This window comes from Prinia subflava, chromosome 10, assembly GCF_021018805.1.
Source record: "Prinia subflava isolate CZ2003 ecotype Zambia chromosome 10, Cam_Psub_1.2, whole genome shotgun sequence".
Classification (NCBI taxonomy): domain Eukaryota; kingdom Metazoa; phylum Chordata; class Aves; order Passeriformes; family Cisticolidae; genus Prinia; species Prinia subflava.
In genome coordinates, this window is record NC_086256.1 from 10,481,693 (window position 1) to 10,499,454 (window position 17,762).

At 52.9% G+C, this 17,762-nt stretch overlaps 3 protein-coding genes across 9 annotated transcripts in view; 1 reads left to right on the forward strand and 2 right to left on the reverse strand.

The window, feature by feature from the left end:
* KDM4A (lysine demethylase 4A) overlaps positions 1-700 on the reverse strand; it is a 24,100-nt gene extending 23,400 nt beyond the window's left edge. The window contains exons 1-2 of one of the 2 annotated variants that reach the window (XM_063407257.1): positions 584-700; positions 113-265 (exon numbers count right to left, since the gene is read on the reverse strand). In XM_063407257.1, the coding sequence (XP_063263327.1) occupies positions 113-250 (138 nt within the window). In that variant the 5' untranslated portion in view covers positions 251-265; positions 584-700. Of the gene's footprint in view, positions 1-112; positions 266-535 lie in introns of both variants that reach the window. The other variant, XM_063407258.1, reaches the window with a different exon arrangement.
* The window catches only part of LOC134555577 (CLK4-associating serine/arginine rich protein-like), a 27,917-nt gene continuing 10,739 nt past the window's right edge, over positions 585-17,762 (forward strand). Inside the window, exons 1-2 of one of the 3 annotated variants that reach the window (XM_063407279.1) lie at positions 585-1,086; positions 1,225-1,964. In XM_063407279.1, the coding sequence (XP_063263349.1) occupies positions 586-1,011 (426 nt within the window). In that variant the 5' untranslated portion in view covers position 585 and the 3' untranslated portion in view covers positions 1,012-1,086; positions 1,225-1,964. Of the gene's footprint in view, positions 1,087-1,168; positions 1,965-17,762 lie in introns of those variants that run through there. The other 2 variants (XM_063407277.1, XM_063407278.1) reach the window with 2 other exon arrangements.
* The window catches only part of PTPRF (protein tyrosine phosphatase receptor type F), a 376,154-nt gene continuing 363,835 nt past the window's right edge, over positions 5,444-17,762 (reverse strand). For all 4 annotated transcript variants that reach the window (XM_063407253.1, XM_063407256.1, XM_063407252.1 and 1 more), the window contains 9 exons: positions 15,735-15,854; positions 14,533-14,687; positions 12,970-13,255; positions 11,189-11,367; positions 8,639-8,765; positions 8,294-8,419; positions 7,524-7,678; positions 7,252-7,387; positions 5,444-7,116 (listed from right to left, as the gene is read on the reverse strand). In XM_063407253.1, coding sequence (XP_063263323.1) covers positions 7,048-7,116; positions 7,252-7,387; positions 7,524-7,678; positions 8,294-8,419; positions 8,639-8,765; positions 11,189-11,367; positions 12,970-13,255; positions 14,533-14,687; positions 15,735-15,854 — 1,353 coding nt within the window. In that variant the 3' untranslated portion in view covers positions 5,444-7,047. The remainder of the gene's footprint in view (positions 7,117-7,251; positions 7,388-7,523; positions 7,679-8,293; positions 8,420-8,638; positions 8,766-11,188; positions 11,368-12,969; positions 13,256-14,532; positions 14,688-15,734; positions 15,855-17,762) is intronic.

The window sequence follows — 17,762 nt, forward strand, 5'->3', positions numbered from 1 at the left end:
GCCGAGCCCCGGCCGGGGCGCGCCCGCCCCACCGGCGCCGCGGCGTAAACAAAGGGCGGAGGCGGCCGGTGCGCGGCCCGGCCTCCACCCGGGGGGAGAGGGAGTGTCGCACCTTGGCCAGCCCGGCGCGGTGGGCGCCCTGCGACTCCACGTAGGCGATGTAGCGGCTGAAGTCGCGGAATTCCTCCATGGTGGGGTGGAAGGTCATGATGCGCTGCCCAGGGTTGAGGCTCTCCAGCTCCGAGGCCATGATGCCGGGCCGGCCCTGCGCGGAGGAGGCGGGGGTGTCCTTGCGGGGGGCGGGACATCGCGCCCGCCCCGCCCCTCCCGCCCGCCGGCCAATCGCCGCGGGGTCCGCATCGGCCCAGCCTCCTCATTGGTGGAGGACCCGTGCCCGTCAGGACCCTGCGGCTCGCTCTCCCTCTCACGGCGGAGAACGCCACCGACTCACCCCCCCTCCCTCCCTCCCTCCCGGCCCGGCCGGGCCCGGCCCGGCTGGCGCGACGGAACCCGAGTCCCCGCCCGCCGTGCTCACGTCGGCAGCACGTGCCGCTCCTCCGCCGCCTCCGCCTGACCCTCGTACCAATGGCCGAGCGACGTATCCCTCCGCACCACGCGCCCAAAGAGTCCTGCGGGCCGCCGACGCCACCGCGGCCGTTCCGCTCCGCCCGAGCCCCGCCCGGCCGCCCCGCCTCTTCCCTCCGCCGCCGCAGCCAATCGCTGCCCGCTGCCCGCTTCGCAGCCAATAGGAAATCGCCGGCCGGCCGGGGCGGGTCAGCGAATCAGGAGGCCGGGCGCGGGGCGGTTGCTAGGCAGGCGGGCGGGCGGGACCAGGCAGTCGCTAGGGGGCGTTCGAGGCGGGGGGCGCGGGGCACCCTCAGGCCGCGCAGGCACGGCGGGGACACCGAGGCGATGCCGCCCGCAGCCCACGCGGATCCTTCCCGCATCTCTCCTCTGTCCCGCCCGCTCCCCGCCTCCGGGCCCCGGGCCCCGGGGAGTGTCGCCGGGTGAAACTAATCCCGGCCCAGCGGGCGCTCATCGCGAGGTGGACGCTAGCCCCGGATACGTGGGTGCAGCAACGAGCGGGTGAGTTTCGGGCACAGAGCGGTGACACACAGCAGGCATCTGCCAACAGAGCACACGAACCCCGCTAATTATACTCCTACAGTTTCCGTGTGTAAACAAAACCGGAGTAGAATTTGATACTTTGCAAACGCTTGGCAGCGAACGCAGACTGAGGCTGGACCAGCACCAGGCCCGGCCCACGCCAGGGCGCTTGGCAGCACAGTCCGGTCATCCAGAAACGTGGAAAAGCGCGGCCGTAGCCAGCGGGTGTTGCCAATAATCTGCCACCGTTTGTGTCAAGGACTGGGACCTGACAGTACAGCTTTAGCAGCAAATGCCTTTTGTGTGTATAAGGCCGGGTTCTTAACAGATCCTGTCTAGGGACACTGACCTCTCCTTGGCTGGGACTGGCTGTGGTTTTCAGACTCTGCTGTGCTAAATGCATTTTAAATCTCTAAGTGCCAATGAGCAACCTTGAAAGCAAGCACAACCCACCTGAAAAAGCCATCCTCAGAGACCACGCTTGGTCCTTCATGCCTAAATAAAGCTTTGATTTCACTCTGTTTCTCCTGATACGGGTTTCCTTTGCTGTCATGCTACAGACAGGCAGCAGCCCTGAAAGGCCTGACAAAACACCATCCCAAACACAGGATTTCCCTGGTCTGCTGCCTCTCTGACCTGCTCAGATTTTGAATTGCCAGATATATACACACCAAACTCCCAAAGTGGATTAGAGCAGCAACAGGCACAACACACAGCCTCCTATAAAAATCAGACAACTATCAGGTAACAGTTTTGAGACAAATTGCATTTCTGGCCTTTCTGGTGTTTTGGCATCTGCACTTGCCATCCTTTAGTCAAGAAACACCAACTTTCTATTATCACAGAATCACAGAATGGTTTGAGTTGGAAGAGACCTTGAAGATTATCTTATTCCTCCTTCCTGCATTGGACAACAACACCTTCCACTAGACCAGGTTGCTCAAAGTCCCATCCAACCTGGCCTGGAACATTTCCAGGGATGAGGCATCCATAAATTCTCTGGGCAATCTGTTTCAGTGCCTCACCACGTTTGTAGGGAAGAATTTCTTCCTTACATCTAATCTAATCCTGCCCTCTTTTGAGTCCAAAGCCATTCCCCTTTGTTTTATCACTACAGGCCCCTGTGAAAAATCCTACTCCAATTCTCTCTTTAGGCACAGGAAATTGTAAGGTCTCCCTGAAGCCTTCATTTCTCCAGGCTGAACCACCCCAACTCTCTCAGCCTGTCTTTACAGGAGAGGGCTCCAGCCCTCTGAGCATCTTTGTGATCTCTGGACTTGCTCCAGCAGGCCCATGTTATCCCTGTACTGGGACCCCAGAGCTGGACACAATGCTCCAGGTGGGGTCTCCCAAGAACAAAGTAGGGGGGCAGAATCACCTCCCTCGACCCGCTGCCCACAGGAGACACGAGTCAGCCTTTTCAAGATGACAAGTGGCAAAATGTTCCTGTGAGCAGAAATGTGTAGGCACAGAAGCTCACTAACCTGTAATTTTTACCAGGGACTGAGATTGCTTATTATAACTGGCAAAAGGGCAACAATGAGCTTTTAACTGGAAGAATCAGAATGATTTCTGCTCTTAGAAATGAACCAGGTCAAACAGGAAAAAAAAGGAAAAAAAGACAAAAAAGTCACTCTTAACTAAGAAATGTTACAAATGAAAATGGCAGTGTTGCTGAGGACAAGAAATTTGAGGACTGTGGGGGAAGGAGTTGCCAAGTTACTGTGCAGAGTCTGCTCAGATTTTTCTCAGTGTTACAGCTATTTCTTTTTCCTTATTTAACAACTATTTTGCCTTTGAAAAACAAAATTTAAAGCAATAGAATCCCAAAGGGATAGGGCTTGGTCAGGATGTTATTTGGAGTAGCTGATGCAAACCATGCTATGATCCTGTGAATTAGAACACTAGGAGGCAAGCCAAGCTTGGGCAGTGCCTCCACAGCTCTTGCTGCAAACATCAGTGATATGAATAAAAATATGAAAATAGAGCAGAAAGGCACCTCAGTGCCCAGAAATTCACCTTTGACTAGCTGCCATTTAGCTGCTGTCCCACCTGTCAAACTGTGGCCTTTACAGAGCTGCTTATCTGAGGCTGCATTGGGGCTACCTGGTATAACTAAGGAATGGAAAATTTTCACCAGGCAAAAAAAAAAACCAGCAGTAATAGCCCAGCTCCATTGCTCAGTGCAAATATGGTTGGTCTATTTGAGATTCCAAAGAGAAGAAAGCTGGAGTGTCTTACAGCACTGTCTCCAGACCATTCCCTTCAGATCTGGAGTACAGTGTGGTACTGATAACAGAGGGAGGGAAAAGTCTCAAGCTGATACCAAAGGAAATGAGGCCAAAAAAAACCAACAAACAAACCAGCTGTGTAAATCCTTCCTAGCCAGGAAAAGCTGAGCAGTGCAATCCAGGAAAGTCAGTACCAAGCCCTGGGAGGAAGCAGGGTGTCTCTGCCTGGAGTGTGGCACAAGCTGTGGTGCTGGCTCAGAGGACAGATCAGGCTGGCATTGCTGTTTATCCACTGTGCACTATGGGTGTTTTGTTCCCCCTTTATTTTTTGAGATACACAGAAATAATGGGAAATAAATGTTGAAATAATAAGTGCTTTTAAAATGGTATGAGTCCATTCCCTTTGGAGCAGTGTTGACTTTGTGTGAGCAGGCGAGTGGAGAAAAGGGGCTGGAGAAAACCTGTTGCAGCAGCAGCAGCTGTTTCTGCTGCTCTCTGACCTCTGGGAGCCTGTCCCCTTGCCAAGGTGGCTGTCCTCACACCTTGTGCACTGAGGCTTTCCTGGCCTGTGAGTTCAGCACAAGGCTTTGGCCATGTGGCTACCAGCAACAGCCTTGTCACAGAGGCCTGGGTTCACTCCTGTCATTCTTTGTGCATTGAGGTTCTTCACCCTTTCTCTGCCTCCTCCTGTTTCTATACTCAGCCCACAGACAAGCCCACAGGTGGAGAAGGAAGTGCAGTGTTTCTGGACAAGGAGAAGGTCCCTGCATGTGTGTGTATCTGTAAGTTCTGGCAACTTTTGGCAAGAATCTCTGCATTGAAGGCTGTACACGGACTAAAGCTTTGTGCTGTTCGTGTGCAGTGCCTGCTGAGTGCTCCGTGAGTGGCAGAAGCATTATCAGCACCTGTAGTTTGGCAGCACAGCCCGAGCACTGTTGCTGCAGCACAGGCAGGTGCTTGCTGCCCATCTCCCAGCTGGCTGGCTGCCGACAGTGAGCGTGGAGCCCTTCCTCCCCAGACACACCATGTGTGAGCAGGTGTTCACTTGGCTGTGCTGCTCTGCCATCCTGGGCCCTGACAGCCATGGCAAGCGTCCCAATGCCAGCAACGCTGGCACGTGCCCACACGCACACCTGCACACGTGTGCTGCCTCACAAGGACAGGGGTTTGCTTTGCCCTTGGATCTGCATCCTCGGTGAGGCTGCCCAACAGCTCCTCAGGCCACTCTGTAGTGAAGCAGTGTAGTAAGAATGAGCCAGGCAAGGGGATAACATTTCTGCATGTGGTCCCTACCCAGGAACCGGTCTGGCCTGGCAGGGAACACTGTGACTGAGCTCCAGCAGTCACTGAGGAATCACTATGGTGCCCACAGCCACGCTAGGGAAAAGCTCATCAGCTCATCAGTCTGCCGTGCACTCCCACCCATCGTGGACATGTTGGCCAGGGCAGATTTGGCTCCCTTGGGAAGGATGGAAATGCCACAGGGCTCTGATCCATGTGCTTCTGCCCCTTGCACTGGCTTTTCCCTCATGCACCTGTCTGTGTGCAAGTGCTGATCTCTCCAGGGCCGACCCTTCGCACTTTGCAGTTCATGCACGGGCTGGGCTGGGCTGGGCTGTCCGTACAGGGCAGGCAGGGCTGCCAACCTGGGCAGGGGTTTCACACCTGAACAAACTCGGGGGCTGCTCTGCACTCAGGGGCCAGGTGATGATGGCTTTACTGCTGAGCACTAATTTTGAATACATGACTGTGCTCAGTGCTGCAGAACAACATTATTGCAGTGTGCCAGGAGGTTGGCAACAACCGGTATCGCCACCACAGCCATCACCACTGACCCCTCTCTTTCCTGCAAGTCCAGCCAGTCAGTGCACTCCCCCACAGCTGCAGGTGCGCAGGAGGTGAGCACAAACATGCACAAAGGGAATTGTCACAGAAGGTTTCCAAGCTCCCTGCAGGCACTGAGTCCCTGCAGACAGTGTGGTGCACTCATGGCTGGGATATACCTGTGGGGAAGAACTTACCTGCCACAGGCTGAGGAGTGTGCCCATTGCCAAAAAATCCTACGGCCTCTGCTTATTGCAGAAGAAACAGACAGGAAAGCCAGCTTGTATGAAACCCAATTATTCAAATTTATTAACATCAAGAATTATGCAATGATGCTGTAGATTCTTTTTATTAACAAATAGAAAACAGACTGTATACAACAGTGACCCCTACAGCACTATGCATCCACAAGGTAAAAATGAATGTGTCCTCCAACATTACCAACCCTGGATTGCTGATTTCAACGTAGCTTGGATTCTTAACATTCGGAATACATGTGATAATACAATTAGATACCCTTCCACCACCTTTATTCATAACTCAATGCACTCAAAAGAGGGCTGCTCACTCCCCATCTTTAGTGCAAGCGTGATATAATAAGGAGTATTAATATATAGTACCATTAAATTAAGTCCAGTAGTCTTGCCACATTGGTTCATTAGAACATCCTGAAGTAGCAGAAAGTACAATATTCTAGTGACTCTTAACATTTGCAGGATAGCAGAAATTATAGATACACCCAACCTCTAAAGCCATGTGTACTCCCCTCCCCTTCCCTGCAGTACCCTGCTTCCAGAGAGCTGGTCCAGCTCTGCTGTGGATCGGCTGCGCTTGTGCTCCTTGCCTTTGTCAATGCTGTGACGCACTCCACTGGTGAGAGGTGACAGGATGGCGCTTGCACGCACAGAACCATGGGATTAACACAAAGGGCCGTGTCTTGCTCTTTCCATCCCCTCCCTGGGGAACTGTGGGACCCCCTCGCTACTCCTGCCCCCTTTTCCAGCAAGACACACAAAAAGAGGTTCCAATGCCTGGAGCCCGGGATCTCGGGTCTCTCACAAACAAGGCGACGACAACTCACGTCATATCAGGATCTGCCAATACACACGGTCACTGGATTGGTTGAACACGTACTGTAATAGGACTGAACGGTTTCCAGCTGACAAAGGGACGCTTCTTTGGCGACCCCACATGCCCTCCCAAACCCAAACTTACTAAGGAAATAATGGGGTGGGGGGAGAAGACTAAAAAAATAATTGGTAGCTTAGGTCCAGTTCCATGAAATTTCATATTCTACAGAGGATTAAAAAGCCTATGGGGAATGGAGATGGGCAGGAACCACAAGCCAGCTGCTGCAAATTACCAAGGAAGCTGCACTAAAATGGGCAGAACCAGCAGTGACTGGGCTGAAATAAACACAGGGCAGTAAAAAATGTAAAAGCAAAAGGAAATTAAAAAAACAAAAAACCCAACTCCCAAAGGTTTGGCAGGTCCAGTTCTGCTTGAGCAAAACATTAAGACTTGCAAAAAATAAAAGAGAGAGAAGATTATAAAAACCACTAGTAACTATTTTACATGTTTCAAAAAAAGATCCCATTCCACCCACCTAAAGCCTCGCTGTGAAATGCAGTCGGCATGAGAGAGGGTGAGAGATGCACATGAGCAGAAATTCAGCCAGAGACTGGAAATGCTTTTGGAGTCGGATTCCCTCATTTGGCGCTGGGGCTAAGTTCCTAAATGCCGTGGTCAAAACTGGTTGGCATGGAGGTCTGCTGCCTGGGCAGTACCTCCACCTGTACAGAAGGACTGAGGAATGGGCGGCTCTGGCTCAGAGGAACCCGTCTCCACTCCTAGACATCCCCACCGCGACTGGAGGAAAGCACTGTTACGTTGCATAGTGGTCGAAGCTGCCAAGGTACTCCAGTGCGGCTCTGTAGCACAGCTGGTACTGGTCCTGCAAGGCAGCAACGAGGGAAACATGAGCAGGGGGGACACAAGGACAGTGGGCTGTAGGGTCCAACATCCAGAGACATCAGGCCCCTCTCTTCTCCCACAGATCTCCACTGGCACACACAGGAGGGGAACTCACCTCTGTCTGCACCATGGCTGGCCGCTGCGTCCTCAAGGTCTTCACCATCTGGAACATGTCCACCACGCCCTCGTAGCGCATCCTCTCCAGCACAATGCTGAGTGTGATGAACACGCCAGTGCGCCCAACCCCAGCACTGCACAGGGAGCAAGAGGGGCCACTGTGAGTCCTGCCAGCCCCAGAAAGGCTCTGCAGAGCTCCTAGCAGTGGTGCAAGCTGCTCCTGGAGCACAGGGACTTGCTCACTGGGGAGAGGCTGCAGTCCTCACTTACCTGCAGTGCACCGTGATGGGCCCATCCTGCCCGAACTGCTCCTTGGTCTTGTGCACCTGCCCAATGAAGTCAATGAAACCCTCTCCTGTCTTTGGCACTCCCTGCTCAGGCCAGTCTGTGAACTGGAACTGGCGGATGGTCCGTGACTGGCCGTCCTGCAGGGAGAAGAGTGTTGGATGTAAACCATTGTGAGGGCCTGATCTCACTTTCCCTCAGCTCTGGTGCTCTGAACTGCTCTCGGACTCTCTGAACCAGACAATGTGAGAAGGTGCACAGGCCATGGATGAGCCCAGGCATTTCTTTTGCTGCCTGTTTGACACCTGTGTTCCCACACGTTCACCCCAGGGTAGCTGAGCTGAGCAGGGCTTTGGGCCCCTACAGGGTCCTTTGGGTCAGTCTTTGGGGTGCCGCTCCACCCTCGGACCATGTTTATTGTAACACCAGGGTCCTGTGCCCAGTCAGATGCTGCACACACAGACTCCACGTGCAGGGGGACCTGTGTTAAATGCTTGCCCAAGTAAGTAGCACAGGCACGGCAGGGTCTTGTGCTGACAGGGATCCCTGAGCTGCTCATGGGGTTGACACAGCCGCAGGGCAGGAGACTGTGGAGAGAGGAGCAGTTGGTGGTGGGCAGCAGCTCTTTTTGACTGCAGTACAAGGCAGCATTTGCTTTCCCATTTCTCCAGGAGCTACTGCATGCTCCCTTGACTGACCTAGTAGGGCAGAGGCACGAGAGGCAGAGGAGCTGGTGAGCCAGCAGATGCACTCACCCTGGCATCTGTCACCTTGAACTCCCGGAGGATGTACTGTGGCATGTTGTACTCTGCCATGGGGTCCACCACGAAGTACTGGTACCGGGCAGAGCGCTCTGCAGGCCAGTACTGATGGCACTTCTCCTGTGGGTGAGGAGCAGGGTAAGACATTAGCACTGACAAGCTGCTGCTCCTCCCTCCCGCCCCCTGGGAGCCTATGTGGTTGTGGGGCCACAGGGTCAGCCACCAGACAGTGGGGGGCTCGCCCAGAGCGAGTGGTGCCAAACATAGACTGGGATGAGCCAAGAGCTTGTGCCCCACAGCAGCCCCAGCTCCCCCTTCTCCCCACAGCAGGACTCGTACCCGGCCCATCTCACGCAGCTTTGTCAACATCACCACAATGGTGGAGTTGTGCTCCCAGAGCATCCGCCAGAAATCCTCCGTGGTCTCGGCCAGTGGTCCCTGCGTGGCGATGTAGGCCTTCTGATGCCTGTGACAAACATAATGGTGCTCAGAGCAGCTTCTCAGAGATGGGCAGCAGCTGCTCCTGGGATTGCTGGTCTGGGTGAGCTGGAGGCAGGGCCCCATGGTACCAGGGAGCAATGCTGACAATCCAGCTGTAGGAGGCAGGTCTCTAGGATGAGCCATGGGCTCTGGGAGAGAGATGAACCTGTCCAGCACTTGTCTTCTAAGTGCTCCCCACAGACACAGTGAGCACAACACAGAGGATCCAGTAAAGCTCTTAGTCCTTGCTGGGGTGACAGCATCCCCAGCCCAGCCTCTTGCTGCTGCTTGTCTCCAGTGCTGCTGTTGCACTGAGAGCCCTCCTGGCACTCAGGCCCCCACTAGGAGGCTGCCAGTACCTACCTGAGGTGGAAGGAGAGATTGTGCTTGGGGATGATCCCAGCAGCATCCCTGTGTTCCTGCACTTTTGCTCTCTGCAGTACCCACCGTCCCTCCCATTGCATGGGAAAACACAGAGCAGGTCACCTGGATTATACACTCCAGACAATAATGAGGGCAGTGTGGAAACCACAAATATGGTTTATTCTGCTTTTCTAAAGCTCCAGAATTTATTTTTGGTTCCACTGCCAACCAGAGCACCTCCCCTGATTTTCCCTGTGACCTGCCCCAGACTGGCCCCCACCCTGAAGAAGCCCCCTCGGTGCTTTGGACTCAGCTCTGGCATGCTGGTACCGTGGCTCTCTGAGCTCCCGGAGAGCACAGCAGAGCCTGGGCTGGCTCCACCACTGTGGGGCGCTGGAGCCCGTGGGACCAGGGCCGCTTCTTCCATCCTGCCTTCCTCCCTCCGTTCTGCCTTCATCACTCTACTGGAGCTATTTTTAATGGTGCTAAAATTAATGAACGTGCTGCAGGGCAGCTATAACATGCGGGATGCAGACAGGGGCTGCTTCAAGGTGGATTTATAACACATCGTAAAAAACAGGGAATGGGAATGCACAACGAAGTGAAAAAGCTAATAAAGATGCAGCATCAGTGATATCTGCAAGACCTTGGGCCAACTGATTTCTTTAGATAACTAGAAGAATGCTGGTTCAAAGGAAGGGATGGGAAGAGATAACAGAACTTGGGGATGGGGTAAGTAGCACATGAAATGGTACCACCTGCTGTGCTGGCAGCCCTCGCCCTCCCTCCGTAGCATCACCAAGAGGCAAAGCCAGTGTTTCTCTCCATCAGCTCTGGAGCCAGGACAGTGGCTGCAGTCCATTTGTCAGACTCAGACCTTAATGAGTGGTGGTGGATGGCTCAGCACCACACAGCCAGGAGGGATTGGAGGCACCCCTTGCTCTGTGACAGTTTTTCTCCAGCCCCTTCATCCTTCCCCATTACTGTCCCGCCCTGAGGGCGCCTGGCTTGCTGCAGTTTTCCTGTGTTGGGATGCTCCCAGGATTGCTCCCCTTTTGCTCCTTGTCCACTCTTGCCTCCACGTAGCCCTTCTCCCTGGGAACTCTTGCTGGGCTCAGCTGCTGGAGCAGCTACAAGGCACAGAGCTGCTGGCCCGGCTGCACCCGCATCTGTTCCCTTTGGCAGTGCCTTTTGCTTCTGGGAGTCTAAAAGAGACAAGTGGGCAAAGCCAAGCTGGAAGGGACATGTGCCACATCTATCACTGCATCCCCCACTCCAGCACTGATGATGGTGCACATGAGGGATGACCCTACTGTGATGGTGCACAGAGAGATGACAGGAACAGGCCTTTTATGTACATCACTGTGATTTGGCTTGGATTATTGTCTAGGAGTTGGCTGGGAAGGAGATGTGACCACTGGGCCGTTCTCCTCTCCTGGCAATTTAGCATCTGAGAATGTCAGCAGACAGATACAGAGAACTTAAGCATTACTGCCCCTATAGATCTTAATTTGTGCTTTCTAAACTGTGTTCTGGAGAGAGGAACCTGGTGATAGGCTTCCCAGTGTCCAGCATCAGCCCGACCTGAGGATCCAGACTCCTCCCAAAATCAAGACATGGAACAAGCCTTGAGCTGCTGCCAGGATCAGCCACTCAGTGGAAGCACATTTCTAACTCTAGTTGCTACAAGAGGGCAGGCAGTTTGTGTTAGGTACTGTAGATATGAAACACAAGCCAAGGGATGCCTACCCTTGGTTTTATCCCATAAAACCTCCCCAGGAGCCAACACAGCCTGCCACTCCAGCCATATGGGCATCTGTCTACAGCAACGCAAGCCAGCCTGGCAGCGCTCACTCACAGGCAGCCTTCACATATTGTAACTACACACTGCAGTGTCTGAGAAGATGGAAATAGTTAAAATGCAACCAAGTGGTCCCTGGCTCACCTCAGGCAGTCACGACCAGTCCTCAGGAAAGAGAAGGCTGCTCTGCCTGGGTTCCCAAGCAGGCAGGACAAGCTGGCACAGTCACCCAAGGCAATCCTTACCTGTAGCCATCTATGAAGCTGGCATTGATGTAGTCAGAGCCCTCGACACCCCGGATGGGCTGCAGGCAGACTCTGGTCAGCTCATACGGCATGATGTTCACAAGGCGGTTCTTGAACTTGTTGCACGGGAGGTTGGCACTGATGAAACGTGAGGTATGTGCTTTAGAATTGGCCAGCAGCTGAAAGAGGAGGAGACACATCAGATCCCTGCTGGGGATGCAGCAGCCTGAGGGCAGAATTGAGACCCTGGCAGCAGTCATGTAGTGGAGTGGAGACCCACAGCAGCTCTCTGACACACACAGAGCCATGAAGCTTTGTACCTCGCTGAGCCAGGGATGTATGCTTGGTGGCAGCAGGGAAGCAAAGCTTTTCCTCTTCTAACAATGTCTTGCTATTTACTTCTCACCCCAGAAGAACCCAAGAAGATGTGAGAATTGTGACAGTTTTAGGTAAAGAAGATCTATTTTGGGTTACTGTGAGACATTTTATGGCTCTCTTTGAGTCCCATAAACTGGAATCATGGTAAATGTGTTACTTAGATCTGATGGCAGATTCAAACAGAAGTCACTGTTCCTCCTGCCAGCTTTTTTTTGTTTGTTTTCCTTCCCCAAAAGACTGCCTCCAGCGTCTCCAGAACCACCCTTCTCTCTGTGAGTGGCAGCTAGACCTCAGCAGAGGCTCTCTGCAGAGGGACAGGGTTGCTCTCTGGGGGGCAGCGCAGCCATGTGAGGCCCTCCCATATCCTGCTCCCCACGGTTTCCCACACAGTGGACACTCCCAGGGCACAGAGAGGGGAAGTTTCATTACTGTTTCCTTGAGACCCTTGGAGAAATGAAAGGAAAATAAAATTTCGTCTTTCTTACAACAGAATTGCTTGAGTTGAGCACAATTGTGTGGCTTTCCCGAGGAGTTTCTCAGGGCAGGTGTCACCATAAGACACTCAGACAGATTACTGTCCCAACCCCAGGATACCAGCAGCTCTGATAACCACAAGACAGAGCTTCTCAACTATTCCCAGTTTACATGGAAAGTCAATATTTTGCCTCTCCTGCTCCTTTGTCACTTGGAGGGAATCCCCAGGGTGAAGCTGTACTGCTGCAGTTCATTTCACAGCTTGCATGGTCTGCTGCCTCCCTTCATGAGCTGTATTCCCCTGCAAGAGTTCACTGGACTAATGCACCTCATCTGAGAATATGGGCACTTAACAGAGCTCAATTCCAGCTCCAAGGCTGTAATAAATATCTGTAGTTGGCATACACAGATACAGGCAGAAAAATGTGGGCTTGGCTTCTTAAAAATGGTGTGCCTTAAAACACTGCTTTCAATTCTAGATAGCGAGGCTTGGGGTTGAGGTGGTTAAAAGATTACAGAGCTCAGCACTGAAGAAATGAGACCAGAAATGTCTCACATATTTAAATTGGAGCTGTTTCCAGACAAGTTGTTCACAGTAACATCAATTATCACTAACATGATCTGCATCTGATTTCAGATGCAGCTCCTGCCGCACAGTGAACCTAGAGCAGAATGTGCTGCTGGGAACTGCACATCCATCTGCCTTTTATCTCCTCCCCAGAAGCTGCCAATCCAGGGGGGCCCGTGGCTGACACAAGCTTTACAATTCAAATATATTTTATATCACCTGCTTTAGAAATACACAAAAGAACAACTGTCTGTAATGATCCATAGCCCACCTCTCCCCACCCCTGGATGAGTGGCCTCTGGAGTTCTGTGGTCAGACACAGGCCACTAGAGAAGTGGGATGCTGGGGCTCTGCCACCAACCTTGAACTCCAGCTCCATTCCAGTAACGCTCTCTCCTGTTGGCACCTGGCTCAGCTTCTGGATGTGGGCGCAGAGGTTGCGTGCGGGCACCTCGGTGGTGCCGCACGTGGCAGCCTCCAGCAAGGCCTCGTGGATGAAGATGTACTGGTCCTCTGTCTGCACCATGTAGTTGCGCTGGGAGCGCATGCACGTCACGTGGCCGTAGATGTCCACGGTCTTCTCGTGCTTCATCCGCTCCAGCATGGCATCGATGACAATGAAGCAGCCGGTTCGGCCCACGCCGGCACTGCGGGAGCAAAGCACACCAACTGAGGTGACACAGTCTCCTACAGATGTCACATGAGCTCTGACACTGCTTAAGAGGTCACCTGGACTTAGGGCACATGAGAGGGGAGTAAAGACTGCTCCCTGAGTGGAGCTCCAAACAAGAGGTGATAGGAGGAGCAAGGGAGAGAATCACTGGAGAATGTGAGAGGCTCCTCAGCCTTTCTGCTGTCCCCCTTTCACTGCTGGAGTGGAAAGGACATGATGTCACCCTGCTGATCTCTGTGGTGGCTGGCAGCCCCTCCAAAGGGAAAGAGAAATGTGTTTAACAGGCAGAAGTGTGCGTTCACATGTGTGTGTGAAGTCAGAAGACGTGAAGAGCAGGCTGGGCCCTAACACCAGTGAAGTCTGTAATTTTCAGCCTGCTTTTCCCCTAACCTGGGTCACTGTTTCCTCACCCATAAAATGAGCACAGCTAGCCTGAGAGGGGAAGCAGAAAGCTGAGGTCATGCACAACTGTGCTGAGCCCTTTGCTCAAGCACCAAATGCCTCTTCACAACTGTTGGATGGGCAGTAGCAAACCTCAAGCTACTCACTCCAAGAGCACTCTGAAAACAACAGAACCACTGTTGGGACATGTAAACAGAGAGATAGGGAGCTAGGCATTTCCTCATTTATGGTGCAAGTCATATCCTTAACAGGGCTTTAATACAGCTTGTCTGTGTGTTAATTATACCCCACTACCATCTGAAACAGAGCATGAAAGAAGAGCATTAAACACTGCTGGTAAGGCGTATGCTGAACAGCAATGATGGAGTGGTTTGTTCAGTAACAGTCCCCTCTTGGCTGGTACAAATAAATCTTGGCTGGGTTAGATGCTGAGCCTTAGTAGACTAATATTTTGCCTTAAGAGCTGCCTTTCTACCCTGTGAAAGAGTGCTGCTGTAAATACTGCACTATGATTGTTTGTAGAGGTCACTGCATGCATTTCTGTTAGTGATGTGCCTCTGAAGGTACCACCCACTTACGGGCACAGATAATATAATTTTTAAATGGCACTTGCAGTTTTGCAAGAAAATGTTTTTTCTGAGGCTCTCCACATAGCAGTGCTGTTTAATCTGATACCGTAGTAGCAATAGAAATGCCACCACTGCATTACCACGGCTGGGCCTGTTCTGCTGCCAGCCCAAGCATGCAGTGCAGGTTATGCTACCATGAAACCTTTCCCACAAGAAGGGGAGACTCCACTTGCAGACAAGAAACAGCTCCTGCAGCCAGAAGGCAAACACACAGTCCTACCTGCAATGCACAACCATGGGCCCAGCATCTGTTGGGTTACAGGCCTTGACCCGTCGCAGGAAGGCGAGGATTGGGGTGGGGTATTCTGGGACCCCGTGATCGGGCCAAGCCATGAACTGGAACTGTCGCAGCTCTGTCTTCTCATTGGAGCCATTCTGTTGGAGACAAAGAGGAGTTGTTTTGCATGAGAACAGTCTCATACAACAGTGCAGGAACCTGCTGATGGGGCAACAACAGCAGCAGGCACGCAAAGCTCTGCGTGATGATGCATGTACTGAGCTTTCACCAGTGAAAATTTGGAGGGAAAAAAGGTTTATTACAAAGCTTCTATACATACAGATGCTCTGTAGAAAGGCAGTTTTACAAACAACAGAGCCATCTCTGCAGGAGTGGGGCAGACTGCAGGGAAGGTGAAAGACTTTACTGCACAGCAGAGGTTCACTATCTGCATACTCACTGCACGTTCAGGCAAAATGGACACTGGGCATGGAAGGGCTGCAGCAGCCAGTCCCTCCCTGCTCCTCTGCAGCAAGGTGCCCCATTGCTGGGTGATCAGCCTGTGTCTGCAGACTGCCCTGCTCCTCTCTGGGCTTGGCTGAGTGATCTGTGCAGAAAGCAGTAGGACTGGCTGGCTGATTGCTGGGGCCTTCCTGGGGCAGGAGTGTATCCCCCCTGAGCACTGGGCTCCTGGCCCAGACTCAGTCATGCACAGAGGCAGCTTGCTGCAAAGCCTGTCTGCATTGACATGCTGCTGCTGGCACTGCCCCCATGGATTTCCAAACACTAACGAGGAATGCAGCAGGGAGGAGAGAAGGGTTTGTGCTCACATAAAGAAACAGCCCCTCCATTTGCACTATTAGTGACAGGAGTGATAAAAATTCACTGCTTCCCTCTAATGGGAGGACAGCTGCTACCTGTACACTCACCAGAGGCAAGAACACCTCTGCTCTGGGGTCAATCAAGAAAGCACAAAGAAGAGCATCAAGTATCCTGGACAAAGTCCAGTGGTGGCCAGAGGCACAACCTGCAGCTGATCTCCTACTGCAGCCCATTGTGAGACGTGGCTCATGTGTGGACTGGCCACGTGCTTGGCCAAGCCAGGTACAGCCAGTGGCCACTGCCTGTGGGCCACGAAGCACCCTGTAAGATTGGGAAGCATCTCTGCAACACGTGAAGCAGCAACAGCCCAGGCAGTCCCGTACCTTGCACAGTGCAAAAGTGCGGACGGTGTAGGTCGCCAGCTCGACTGTATCCAGCAGCGTCACCTGGATCATCCCGTAGGTTTCCGTACCCCGGCTCGGCCAGTACTGGTCACACTTTACCTGCAGGGAGGTGAGGAGAACAGGTCAGTGATTGGCTGCTGGCTGGGGCATCTGGGATGAGGAACAGGGCTCTGCCCTTCAAAGGGTTAACACGGAAATGAGTCATTGTGCAGGGGGGGCTCTGTATTTACTTCCCTAAGAGTGTCCCAATCACCAGCAAAAAAGCAGCACCCCCTGGACCCCTTTCCATGTGACTCAGAATCACAAGAATATTCTGAGCTAAAGGGACCCACAAGGATTATCAAGTCCAGCTCTCAAGTGAATGGCCCATATAGGAATTGAACCCACAATCTGTGTTATTAGCATTATGCTCTGACCATCTGAGCTCATCTCAATGAGTGGCTACTCATTGAAAGAGGGATTTTCTTTTTCCCCTGGAGCCATCGGTGGAAGTGGCAAAGGGGGCCAGACCACCAGAGAGAGCAGCAAGAGCTACACCAGATACCAAGACAGTGAGCAGCAATTCCTAGCAGTGATTTGTGCCTGCTGTAGTTCTTCTCTGCCTCCTGTTTGGTGAGATGGGCATCTTTGGGGCTTTGCTTGAACCACCTCCTGCCTGAGCTCCACCTGGATGAAGAGAAGGTTGGCAGCTGTCTGTTGACGGGAGAAAAGCTAGTGCAGCAGAGAAGAGGAAATGGCACTGTCAGGGTACAGCTCTACTCAAAGGGCAGCTGAGGTGAATGAGATGCAGCCTGTATCCCACCAGCTCCCAGCTGTGCCAGCCTGGCATCCTTGACCCACAGCTGTGGCAGGACAGAGCTGAGTCCAGCACGGTACACAGCAACACAACAATAGGCACTACTTTCCTGTAACATTTGTAGTCCCCAGGGCGCCTCTGCCAGCATGGCCTTGGGCAGCAAACCACCCTGGAGACAGGTGGGACACAGCCCATGCCAGGGCTCCAGCCTGGATGCTGTATCCACCCTCTCTGCACTGCTGTAGGCTTGAGTGCATTGAGCACCACCAAGTGACATCAACCTGCCCCTGTGGCAGGTGGCACATCCCTGACAATCTACATCTCCCAGATGTTTCAAAAGGCTCTGCGAGGAACAGATGCCAGCTCAGACACAGACACATCTTGTTCTCCCTCTACAAGAAGACATGGACTGTGGCCAAACTATCCCTTCAGCTTCTTCCTGCAGGCAACACTGTCCCATCACGAAAACACTGCTGCTCCCTTGAAACCTCCCGCCCTGCATCATCCTTATCACCCCCTTCCAACTCTGCAGCCAGAATGCTTTGAGCTACTGGTGACAGCTCTTGTTGCATCCCACTTGGCAGACAGCCAAACACATCCCCAGGGGCCCATCCCTCTGCCCCCTTCACCTCCCTGCACATCCCTCTCTACTCACATGTGCTGCTCTCCTCCTCCTCCTCTTCACAGCTCAGTGTTTGCCAACTACTCCTCCGTTTTTTTTTCTGTGAAGCCCCAAGCTCCCTATTTAATTGGCACCCTGAGCATCCCTGTTTCATCTGGTACCTGGCTCCCCCACCCTGCAGAGCCTCAGTGCCTGTCTGACAGAAGGAAGACTTCATTGCCACCCATGTGCACCGCACTGAAAATGGTTTCCCACCCTAGGAGAGAGGAGTGAATGGAAGATCATATGTGCTTGTCAAGGAATAGTAAACTTAATTATTAGCAGAACGTGTTTACAGGGGAATGTGTGGGAAGGGAAACAATAAGCTTAATTAGGAATCAATGAAGTTCTGCCTTTTAATTGAAACCACTAGCAGCAGGGTGGGGCTTCTGAGAGCTAAGAGCTCTCATCCTGCACTCTAGCTCTGGAGTGCAGCAACTTGGGAGTCAGAGAGATGCACCTCTCCCTGCTTTTTGGGTTCTGCTCTCAGTAAAGCCTGCCCTGGCAGAAGTGCCTGGGTACTGCAGGTGCCTGTGCAAGCAGAGCAGCT